Below are 12,725 nucleotides of genomic sequence, written 5' to 3' on the forward strand. Positions count from 1 at the left end.
CTTTGTGAAAAGAAATCGTCCATCGTTAAACAGGGGTGGAGGCCTCCAGGTTCAACTGTCCCCCTCTTACAATGCTGTGATTGCTAGTATCACTCAACCCCCTGTGAATAGTAAACAGCCATCAGTGTGCTAATGATCCATTGTTAGGCAGATGGTCGTTCTTGACCATGTGAGCAGCTGGTTTTGGTTGTCAGCAGCAAACTGGTTGATCCACTCTGAGACGGTGCTATTTAAGAGACTGAGCTGAAAACAGCACCTCAGACTGAGGAAGTCTCTCGGATGAGAGACGAAACGTTTCTATATTTTTTTGCTTTGTTTTGTTTTTTTGAATGTCCAGAGGACCAGATTGAACTTTTTTGGAAGAGCACGGTTGTTTACAAAAAGTGTAAAATAAAATTGCGGGACAATATTTTGGAAATACGACAAAATGCGTGAAAGATGAAAGCGAAGCAGCCGACCAGCGAACTCTGCAAAAAACTTCCAGGCTTCCCCAAATGCTGCGAAGATTTCCCTCTCCATCTCCTGCTATATCACAAGGGATTTATGAGTAGACAGCTCAGTTGAAGGTGAGGGGATTAGATTTATTTTTAATACGCTGGATCCAATGTACGTTATTCCTTAACGTAGCTTTTTTTTTTTTTTTTTGCGATAAAGCAGCAGCACAACTTCACCATGAAACAACAGATGGGAGAAGCTCTGATGCAGCTGCAGCTCAAAGGTAACTGTTATTTCTCATCCATCCATCCATTATCTTTACCCGCTTATTCCATTTTGGGTCACGGGGGTCGCTGGTGCCCATGTCCAGCAATCACTGTGCGAGGGGCGGGGTACACCCTGGACGGGTTGCAAGTCCATCATAGGGCCACATAGAGACAAACAACCATTCACTCTCTCATTCACACCTAGGGACAATTTAGAGTTACCAATCAGCCTAACATGCATGTTTTTGGTCTGTGGGAGGAAACCGGAGCACCCGGAGAAAACCCACGCATGCACGGAGAGGACATGCAAATTCCACCCAGAAAGGCCCCTGGACCGGGGTTTGAACCAAGGACCTGCTCACTGAGAGGCAGCGGCTCTACCAGTTGCGCCACCGTGCTGCCCTGTTATTTCTCATATTATACTAAAACTTATAAAGTTATACAACAAACAATGTAATTTGTCTTTTTAACAGGTGGAAGAGGACAGATTAGAAACATCACCTGGAGCCAGTTCTAAATGATACAATTTATGGTTTATAAATTACAGTTCAGAAGTTTTTGTGCAGGTTTGCACAGGTTTTGAAATTTTGTGAAATATTGACTAAATATGAATCCATATGGCTAAGACTGTGAAGTCTGTATATTTCATGTTAGGTTAAGTGTTGAAAATATAACAAATGTTAGAGCAATATGGTTAAAAAAAAACTGACGTCTGTATTTTATGTTGAGTTAAATGTTAATGTACTATGGTAGGCTGAAGTCTGTTTACTTTTGTATTTATATATTTTGAATTATTTGTCTGTGATGGACTGAAGACCTGTCCAGGTGTCCCCCACCTCTCACACGGTGATGACTGGATGTGGGCACCAGTGACCCCCGTGACCTGTAAAGGAAGAAGTGGGTAAAGATGATGGACGGATGAATTATTTGTTCTGAGATTTTTATTTATTTTATAATTTTTTAAGAAAAATCCAGACAACTAAGCTAACCTAAAACTGGTCATTTAAGTTACAGAATTTTATGCACTCCTATAGTTTGTCTTATTTTTGATATAAATATAAAATAATGCAAAAAGATTTGATACAGTAAAGAACATAAAATTATTGTTTTTAAATAAATGTTCTATTTGTTTACATTGTTGTTTAAGCTTTTCAGCTTGCCATATACATTATCAATGAAACAAAATTTATGACCATTTCAATAGAAAAATCGTTTGTGAATCGAAAATCGTTTCTGAATCGGAAAAATTGATTTTTGGATCGCAGCAGCGTGACACCAAAAATCTGAATCGAATCTCCAGATACAGAGATTTGCACCCGTAGTGGGCGGTGCATGCGGTTCGGTATGTGGGGCGCTCTGTTCAGTTGACGGGGCACCCCGCTTGTATAATGGTAGGGGAAACACTGGATTAACTACAGAACAAGGATAGTGAAAGTCTGGGGTAGAAAGTATATAAACAATGAAAAGCAAACATTTACTCAGATAAAATGAAGCGTTACAGGAAGCACAGATGTAAACCAGAGAAAATATAAAGCAGATTAAAATGAATACTGACCTTTTTCTAACTATGTCTACATTAGACTGAAGCTTTTCATAGTTGATAAAAGAAGTGGGCTCAAAGCGGCTCATTGACACTCTGGCCTTAGCCCTGTAAGCCGCCGATACATGAAGACGCCGTACTCCATGGCCCAGGACCAGCTGAAGACAAGAGCAACATAAGCACATATGTAGATTATTCTTCATTCACACTCTAGATTTAGCATGCTTGCGTGCCCACCGACAAAAACAATCAATCAATCAATCAATTCAACTTTATTGTCCATATCATTCAATGAAATGGAGATTTGTCTTTGACATATGGCTTATAAAACAAAATAAAAATGTGATTAAAAACTCTAAAAAACTTAAAACCAAACTTTGCTAAATCAATTTAAAACATTCAGTTAAAACCATTCTAAAATACACAATACATTAGAATATGAAAACATCTCAGCAGACAGTGGTTTGTTATGTGAGGCTGCGTTTAAATAGGACCTTGTTAAGTACATTCACCGCAGAGGGAACAAATGACTTTTTGTACCCGTTTTTCTTTGCTAAAGGAACCAGGAGTCTTCTACCAGATGGTACCAACCTGAATAATGGTTGCAGTGGATGAGTTGGGTCATTGTAAACCTGGATTGCCTTTTTTTTTAAGAACCTGACTGTACAGGTCTGTAGGTGTCATTTGTTGATGACCAATGACTTTACTACCTTGTCTGACCACCCGGGACAACTTGTTCCTGTCTCTGGCTAGGAGGTTCCCATAGCATGAGACAATATTAAATGAAACAACACTTTCAACCAGTGACCTGTACACCAACTGCAAAGTAATTTTGCTTGCATTAAAGCTCCTTAGCTTATACAGAAGGTGGAGACGCTGTCTAGCTTTTTTGTAAATATAGTCAGTGTTGGGTTCAAAGGTCAACTTGTTGTCAATTATTGTTCCAAGGTATTTAAAATTAGTCACCTGCTCTACTTCCTGCCCTTTTATAATAGAAGGCCTAAAAGTAGGTCTGGTGCTGGCTGCTCCCATCTACCTCCCAAACAAAGTTCCTTGGTTTTACTGACATTAAGGGCCAGGAAACTGTCATCAAACCAGATAGAGAGCTGGTCTATGAGCAAGATGTGGACAATAATGTTCTGAGTGGGTATGTCTCTCTGTTACCAAAATATCTCATAAAGCACAGGACAGATTTAATAAAACTTTCAGAAAGTTATCTTTGGATGCACATCTACAACTGATTTACTTTTGAAGTCCACCCAACTCAAAATGGCCACTACAGCTGAGCAACTAAAGCAAACAAAAATGGTTAAAACGGAATTTTATAGACACGGGTTCAAGTTCTGTGTGGTAGTAACAGAAACATCCCGAACACATAGGGCTGGACGATAAGGCAAAAATTTTATCACAATATATTTCTTAATTTCGGTTGATAACGATATAATTCGATATTGATATAAACAATATAAAAGCCTCAGAAAAACTGTACAAAGTGTACAAATAAATTAATTTTCACCTTTTATTTCTATATAGCCTTCAAAAAATTTTGAAATCACCAAACGTAAAACTCTCAACTTCGTCAATCTTTTAAATTTATTAATTAATTTAAGAGAAAAAAAATAAACAAAACAAATTCATCAAAAAGAAAAAAACATTGGATGAAAAGGGTGCAGAAAGAAGAATATCTGCCCCTTTATTTAAAAAATAAAATAAAATAACTACAAAACAACAACTCAGGCTTAAACCCCAAAGCTAAACAAAAAACATCAGGCATTCTTCACATGGTATCATAGTTTCCTAACAACTTTAACTTAATCATCTCTCTAAACATATAAATTGTTTTGCCATGCCATATCATTTTATTTATAGAGCACTTAAAACAGCTACAAGGCCAACCAAAGTGCTGTACAGACAGAACAAAAGACAACACACGAAGCAAAATACAAAATGAAGTGCATCAGAATATAGACATAAAAACGATGCAGATAATAAATATGACGACTAACCAGTGTGGAGCATACAGGTTCAAAACACAGATCCTCTGGTGTTGAAAGCTACTGAATAGTAGTGAGTTTTTAAACGGGACTTGAAAACCGAGAGGGAGGGGGCCAGTCTGATAAGCAGAGGTAACTCGTTCCAAAGTCTTGGTCCAGCTACAGAGAAGGCCCTGTCACCTCTGCGCTTAAGACGAGTTCCTGGAACTGTGAGGAGCAACTGGTCCGCTGACCTCAGGGAACGTGGTGGGACATACGGTTGTAGCAAATCAGAGAGATGTGGGTGGGGGGGTTTAACTGTTCAGTGATTTGTAGACATACAGCAATATTTTGAAATGGATTCGGAGGTGAACCGGTAGCCAGTGCAGTGAGGCCAAAACTGGTGTAATGTGCTCTCTTTTGCCTGCACTGGTTAAAAATCGGGCTGCTGCATTCTGGACCAGTTGTAGTCGTGCAATGGAGGTCTGACTGATACCAAACAGGAGTGAATTGCAGTAATCAAGCCTAGATGTAATGAATGCATGTATTACTGTCTCCAGGTTCTTTTTGGACAATATGGGCTTCAGTTTAAACAGCCGCCTCAGTTGGAAGAAACATGATTTAACAATCATGTTTACGTGACTGTTAAGTTTCAGGGAAGGGTCCATTATCACGCCCAGATTAGTGACTCTTTGTTTTTCTGACAGGGTTAGAGTGGAAAGGTCGATGCAGTGGTTTGTGATCGTGTCATTGGGAGTATGCTGGTGAAGATTCTCAGTCATCCAAGACATGATGACTTCAAAAAGCGTTCAATACAAAAACAACTGGACTTTATTTGTAACAGAAGACGTTTCGCTCCTCATCCGAGGAGCTTTCTCAATTCAGTGAGCAGTGAGTTGGTATGTTTACATGGACATAAGTAACCGGATCAAATGGCCGGTCGGAATAAAAGTGTGTCATGTAAACGCTCCGTTCGGGTTATTTTTTGTGTATTCGGCGCGATCCGTTATAATTTGTGATCAGAACGAAACGGGTGGTTTACGCCGATCCGAAACCCGATCGGTGCGCATGTAAACGCTTGATCTGTTCGTTTTTATCTGATGGTGAAAAACTGACCTGACTGCGCATGTGCGACTTTGCCATTTCCGCCTGGCTAACGCTAATAATATTAGCATGTCAGGGAAGTAAAACTGGTCGGTGAGCGACACAACATTTCTACTAGAAACTTTTAAAGAGCTCAAAATGATTTATATTACCTGTAGCTCAGTCAGGGAGTGCAATAACGTCTCCACCATCATTAAAACCTGTCGCGGGTCCATTTTGGGTGCGCAGGTTTGTTTACGTTCACCCGGAAGTAGAACTTCTTCTTCAGTGTTTTTTTAAGGAGAGTTTACCACTCTGCGCATGTCAGTACTGCTGTTCAGAACAAAGCCCGCTGCATGTAAACGCTCATCATGAACAGATTGTGCCCATGTAAACAACACATTTGAATTATTCAAACAGAACACATTTCAATCCGGTCAGAGAATTCTGCGCATGTAAACATAGCTAGTGAGAGATTCAGATATAAGGCTGAGAGAGAGAAGACAAATACACATATGTAGATTTGACAAGTCACACCTCCACACCTTAACTGTAGGGGGTTTCTTAAAGTCTTTGTTACTCTAATTCACAGATGAGACCCCTCTGTTCCCATCAGGTGTGAAAACTGGCTGGGAATCAGTCTTAAAGTTGCATTATAGGTTTTTGAAAGTGGAAATCTGAGGCCTCCTCCTCTGTTAAGACACAGCTTTTCTCTTTTTACATAAATTGCTTCCTTCACCCCCCTCTCAAACCATCTGTGTTCTCGGTCCAAAAGTCCTCTAAAGAGTGTCCCTTATCTGTGAGGTGGAGGAGAACAGCTGAGTCTTGTCCTGTAGAGCTGGCTCTCCTGTGTTGAGCTATGCGTCTGTGAAGAGGCCGTTTAGTTTCTCCAATATAGAGGTCTGGACAGTCCTCGCTGCACTGGACTGCATACACTACACCACTTTTTGTGTATAGGTGTTTTGTCCTTAGGGTGGATCAGCCTCTGTCTGAGAGTCCTGCTGGGTTTGAAATGTACTGAGATGTTGTGTTTGTTGAAAATCCTTCTGAATTTCTCTGATACTCCAGCAACATAAAGGATGACAATGTTTTTCTGTCTGTTGTTCTCCTTTTTCTGTTTGCATGTTTTGTAGATTTCCTCGCTGACTTGACAAAAGCCCAGTTAGGATATCCACATGTTTGGAGAGCTTCTTGAATGCGTTTCTTTTCCTTTTCCTTCCCTTCTGTCTTCGTGGGGACGCGTTCGGCCCGATGCTGTAGAGTTCTGATGACAGAGAGTTTGTGTTCCAGTGGATGGTGAGAGTCAAACAGAAGATACTGGTCTGTGTGGGTTGGTTTTCTGTAAACTTCAATGTTGAGACTGTCCTCTCTTTCCATCTGAACCAAACAGTCCAAAAAAGGCAGCTTGTTGTCGTTTGCATCCTCTCCGGTGAACTTGATGTTGTTATCGACCGAGTTAATGTGTCTGGTGAACACTTGTATTTCCTTAGCTTGGATTTTGACCCAGGTGTCATCCACATATCGGAACCAATGTTAAGGTGTGGAGGTGTGACTTGTCAAATCTACATATGTGTGTGTGTCGTATCACACTGGGTATGTTTACATGGACATAAGTAACCAGATCAAATGGCCGGTCGGAACAAAAGTGTGTCATGTAAACACTCCGTTCGGGTTATTTTTTGTGTATTCGACGAGATCCGATATAATTTGTGATCAGAACGAAACGGGTGGTTTACGCCGATCCGTAACCCGATCGGTGCGCATGTAAACGCTTGATCTGTTCGTTTTTATCTGATCATGAAAAACTGACCTGACTGCGCATGTGCGACTGCCATTTCCGCCTGGCTAATGCTAATAATATTAGCTTGTCAGGGGAGCAAAACTGGTTGGTGAGCGACAACATTTCTACTAGAAACTTTGAAAGAGCTCAAAATGATTTCTATTACCTGTAGCTCAGTCAGGGGGTGCAGTAACGTCTCCACCATCATTAAAACCTGTCGTGGGTCCATTTTGGGTGCTCAGGTTTGTTTACGTTCACCCTGGAAGTAGAACTTCTTCTGTGTTTTTTTTAAGGAGAGTTTGCCACTCTGCGCATGTCAGTTCTGCTGTTCAGAACAAAGCCCGCTGCATGTAAATGCTCGTCATGAACAGATTGTGCCCATGTAAGCAATACATTTGAATTATTCAAACAGAACACATTTCAATCCGGTCAAAGAATTCTGTGCATGTAAACATAGCTACTCAGCCTTATAACCTGAATCTCTCACTCACTGCTCATTGAATTGAGAAAGCTTCTCAGATGAGGAGCGAAACATCTTCTGTTAAAAATAAAAGTTCAGTTGGTTTAGTATTGAACGCTTTATGAATGTATCATTGGGTGGGAACAACATGACTTCAGACTTTATTGAACGCTTTTTGAATGTGTCATTGGGAGGGAACAACATGACTTCAGACTTCTTTTCATTGAAACTTAAGAAGTTTAAAGTCATCCAGTCCCTGATGTCAGCCAGGCAGTCGAGCAGAGGTTGAATAGACCATGTACCATTGTGTCTTAGGGGGAAGAAAATTTGACAGTCGTCGGCGTAGAAGTGAAAGGGTATGTTGTGTTTCCGGAAAATAGCACCAAGTGGCAGCAGGTATAGAAACAATAGGAGGGGACCCAGGATGGACCCCTGCAGAAACTCCCATTTAAGCTCCGTCGCTGCAGAACTAAAATCCTTGATGGAGACACAAAAGGATCTGTCAGTGAGGTAGGATCTGAACCAATTGAGGGCTGACCCTGTGATGCCCACCCACTGCTCCAACCTAGCAATGAGGATCTCATGGTCGATGGTGTCAAAGGCGGCTGTGAGGTCTAATAGGACAAGCAGCACAGAATCACCAGTATCTGTGGATCTGAAGATGTCATTAAAAACCTTCAATAGGGCAGTTTCAGTGCTGTGGACAGGTTTAAAGCCAGATTGGAATAGCTCTAAGATGGTGTGATCCTCTAGGAAGCACTTCAACTGGGACTCAACTGTTTTCTCCAGTATTTTAGAAACAAATGGGAGTTTGGAGACAGGCCGGAAGTTAGACACGACTGAGGGGTCAAGGTTTTTTTTTTTTTTCAGGAGAGGCTGGATAGCAGCATGTTTAAAGGTTTTTGGCACCACGCCAGTGGATAAACTACTGTTTACTATAGCAAGAATGGACGGACCTAGAGTAGGAAAAACCTCCTTTAGTAGTCAAGGGGGGACCACATCAAAGGGGGAACCAGAAGGTTTCAAGCTGCACAAGACCTGCTCAAGAGAAGATAAGAGTGATGGGTTCAAAATGGTCAAATAGAGCTGCAGATTGAGGTGGGATGGATGAGTCATGAGTTGGAGGGGAAATGAGAGCCCGGGTGATCGCAATTTTTTCCCCCCCAAAAAATGTAAGAAGTTCTCGCACAGCTCAGTCGAGGTTTCCAGAGGCGATGGTTCAGTGAGGTGGAGAACAGATTTTAGAGTAGAGAAGAAGACACGTGGGTTGTGAGAGTTTGAAGTTATGCGATCGGAAAAGTATTTGGATTTAGCAGCTTTTACTGCTTTCTGATAACGGTGCCAACTCTCTTTAAGTATATGAAAAGAGACCTACAGCCTGTCTTTCCTCCATTTGTGCGCTGCCCTCCTACATTGCTACCCAACGGCCTTGGTGACGTCACTCAGTCAAGGTTCTGCTCTGAGTTTTGATTTTCTAGTTTTAACTGGAGCGACATGATCCAGAGTCTAAGCAGACAGAGTTGAACTGGGATGTCAGCGCCTCCGTGGTGGTGATAAACACCGGGGGCTGAATGATCATTTCAGAGTTATAAGCATCTGTGAAACGTGCAGCAGTGAAGTGGTTAATGGCCCGGCTACTACGTGCAAGAATGCACAACTTAGGAGTTAGATGGGGGAGGATGAACTCAAACTGGACTGGTATGTGGTCTGAAAAAACATTATCACCAATTTCAAGATTACAAACAGTCACATCACGAGTTAAAACAAGGTCCAGTGTATGTCCGCACTCTTTGGTGGGACCGTTTGCATGCCAAGTTAGATTAAATGAGTCCAATAAATCTAAAAAGTCCTTAACCAAGGGCTTCTCCTGACAGCACACATGCAAATTAAAGTCCCCAATAATGAAAACATGATTATATTTTGGTGTGATTTCAGCCAAGAAATCAGAAAACTCATCTATGAAATCCTTAGACCGAGGTGGGCGGTAGACGAGCACACATAAAGTCGAAGGCGAATGGCTGAGTTCAAAGACGCTCAGCTCAAAGACGCTCAGCTCAAAGACGCTCAGCTCAAAGACACTCAGCTCAAAGACGCTCAGCTCAAAGACGCTCAGCTCAAAGCTGGTGCGGGAAACTGGGATGGTCAGTTGTTTACAGTCAAAAGTTGGTTTGAATATCGTTAATAATCCACCATTGCGCTGGCCTGATGGCCGCGGTGCATTAAAATACAGACAGTTCGGTGGCAATAATTCCGTCAAGGCGCTGGACTCACTCAGAGACATCCAAGTCTCTGTGATAAAGAAAAAGTCCAAATCATGCTCTTGAAAGTAGTCCCTGAGGATAAAAGTTTTGTTGGTAATAGATTTTGCGTTGACCAAACACATCCGGATACTGTTCAAAGTGGATCCAGCAACGGTGGAGTTTGCGTGCCTCAATGGCCGCAGGTTTTCAATAACAGCCCCTCCATTGTTTACCTGGTCCAGGCACGCGGGAAGCTGGCGATGGAAACCCTGACCACCAGCTGGAGGAAGATGCAGCGTGCAGGGCTTTAAGCTTTACCAGCCACCTAGCACGTTTTCCCCGGCATCTGTAGCGATATCTCCGGGCAGGGAGGTGAGGAGCGCAGCAAAGGTAAACTGGCACGTTCGCCAGCAGGGGGGCGGAGGTTTCAGAGGTACCCTCATATTGGACCAAATAAGCGACATCGACGGCAGAAAAACGAAGAGCCAGAAGCTGTTGTCGGTCATACATTAGCAGCAAGTTTATGTCCCAGATAAAAAAACGAACAAAACACAAATAATCCGAACACCATCAGCAGAGGTGGATTGCAAGCCATGTACACGGGCGCCATCTTACCGGAAGTCCCCAAAAAATAAAAAATAAATAAATAAATAAATTTGAGACAGCATCCTGTGTCCCTTGGTTGCCTATGTATATGAACACCAGTGTCCACCTTTATTCCTGGTGTGTACAAGAGACACACTCCTACCACCTCATGGACACTGGCGTCAGATTCATCCTGGGGTGACATCGAGGGCACCCCGGGTGAAGGCGACCAAAGGAGCAACGCTCAACAGTGTAGCGCAAGAGCTGCCTGGAGCGGCCCTCGGGCAGACGCCGTCTCGGCCAGCTGTTAGCTTATTTATAGTGACATCAGGGCAATTTCACAATCCTATTCCCTGAATTACAACGTAGCACTCCTTCAGACTACCTTATTTTCCGGCGGACACGTCAAACCGCCCTATAAGTCGCATCTGTCCATATTTGTCTAATAAATTGGAAAAATCCATAAATATGTTGCTTCGCTGTATACGTTACATTTATTATGCGTCATCGCTGACGTGTTGCGTTTGTTACGCGTCACCGCCGACAACCCGGAAATGTGGACAGAACCCGGAAATTGTGTTGTGCCAAAAACCGATGGGATGCCAAATGGCAGCCGCGGGAGCGTGCACGGGAGGACTTTAACAAGAAACACTTAAAAACAATTATTTGTTTGCTCGAAATTATAGTAAATGCGTGTCTCAGTCTAACATTTGCTTAATAAATGTACTTTAATGGTAAAATCAGCTTTATTTAAAAAATAGTTTCGTTGACTCGGTGCTACATGAACAAGCAGAGGATGAGAAAAAGGAAGGAGGAATGGCTCATTTCACCGAAATTTAACAAGAAAAGCACCTAAACAATTATTTACTCAAAATTATAGCAAAGGTGTGTCTCAGTCTAACATTTGCTAATAAATGCACTTTAATGGTCAAATCAGAGTCAGAGAGTCAGAGATTCTTTATTGTCATTCGCACCTCATGTGGTACATGTGGTGGAGCGAAATTATGTACACAGGGTCCCAGTTACATCCAACAATAAAATGTATAAGAAAAACAGTAATAACATGTAAGATATGAACTAAGAAAAACATCAACTAAATATACACTAAGCACTCATAACATAAAAACATTGAAAATCAGCACAAACATGAACATGAGTCTGTGTGAGCGGATGTGCACGCATGAACACATCAACTTTAAACAGATCAGCAGTAACATGATGTGGTTTTTCACAGTGATTATTCTAGTTAGACATTCATGAGTCTAACAGTCTCAGGGTAGAAGCTGTTCCTCAGTCTAGTGGTTCTACACTTAATGCTCCTCAACCTCCTTCCTGAGGGGAGTGGGGCTGCATTTCGCCAGGGTGGTGCAGCTGTTTTGACAGTTCCAAGCAGTGTTGCCAGGTGAGAAATGTAGGATTATCGTACTAGAGACATAAAATTATCGTATTTTGAGGGAAATTATCGTACACCCATCATAACCAAAATAACAAATCTATTGATACACTATAGTAATGATGGGTCCACTTGCAGACCGGCTCTGCTTCTTCTTCTTTTCTTTTCCTCACTCATGGGGCAGGCGCAGCGGACTATTCAGCTAATCACGGCCGTTTTTCTGATGCTAAAGACACGTCACTCGTAGGTCACATTTTGAAAAGCACGATTGGCACAGATGCCTTCAGGGTTCACAAAAAACCTCAGACAATCAATCAATCAACCTTTATTTAGACAGGTAAATCCCATTGAGCCTCGAGGACTCATTTACAAGAGAGACATGATTTCAACAAAGAAAGATGACAACAATGGACAACAGCAACAACAATAAACAATTATAAAAAGTCATACTGCAGGTTTTTTTTTTTTTTTTTTTTACAAATAGGATGGCTAAAAGGAAAAGGTATGGTACGGTATATAGTTTATTCATTTAAAAAAAAGTACAAAACAATTCCATAACAATATAAAAAAGATACAAAAGATTTAAAATGAAAGGCAGCAGAAAGAAGAAAAAATCTTATTATATCTGCCCCTTTTTTCAAACAATTATTTCAGACATAATAATATTCAAGTAACAGAACAAAATGAATAACTTTCTAATTTATCTAATTTTAATACAAAACACACACTAAGCTACTTCATATATACTTTTTTAACAATTCAGTTTTGATCTTTTTCTTAAATGTACACATTGACTTGGCATTTTTCACATCACTCTCTAGACCATTCCACAATCCAACTCCTTGGATTGAGGTAGACCTTCCCTTCAGACTAGTTCTGAATTTTGGTTTGACAAATATCTCTATCCCCTTAAGATTATAACAACTTTGTCTTTTAACAAAATTTCTTTGGATATTTAATGGTAATGTGT

General features: G+C 41.3%; 1 protein-coding gene across 1 annotated transcript in view; it reads right to left on the bottom strand.

The window, feature by feature from the left end:
* The window catches only part of LOC119424241 (aconitate hydratase, mitochondrial), a 68,251-nt gene that overhangs the window by 44,499 nt on the left and 11,027 nt on the right, over positions 1–12,725 (bottom strand). The window contains exon 2 of the mRNA XM_037691725.1: positions 2,257–2,399. Within this exon, the coding sequence (XP_037547653.1) occupies positions 2,257–2,330 (74 nt within the window). The 5' untranslated portion in view covers positions 2,331–2,399. The remainder of the gene's footprint in view (positions 1–2,256; positions 2,400–12,725) is intronic.

This window comes from Nematolebias whitei, chromosome 17 (genome assembly GCF_014905685.2).
Source record: "Nematolebias whitei isolate Nwh7 chromosome 17, NemWhi1, whole genome shotgun sequence".
NCBI lineage: Eukaryota > Metazoa > Chordata > Actinopteri > Cyprinodontiformes > Rivulidae > Nematolebias > Nematolebias whitei.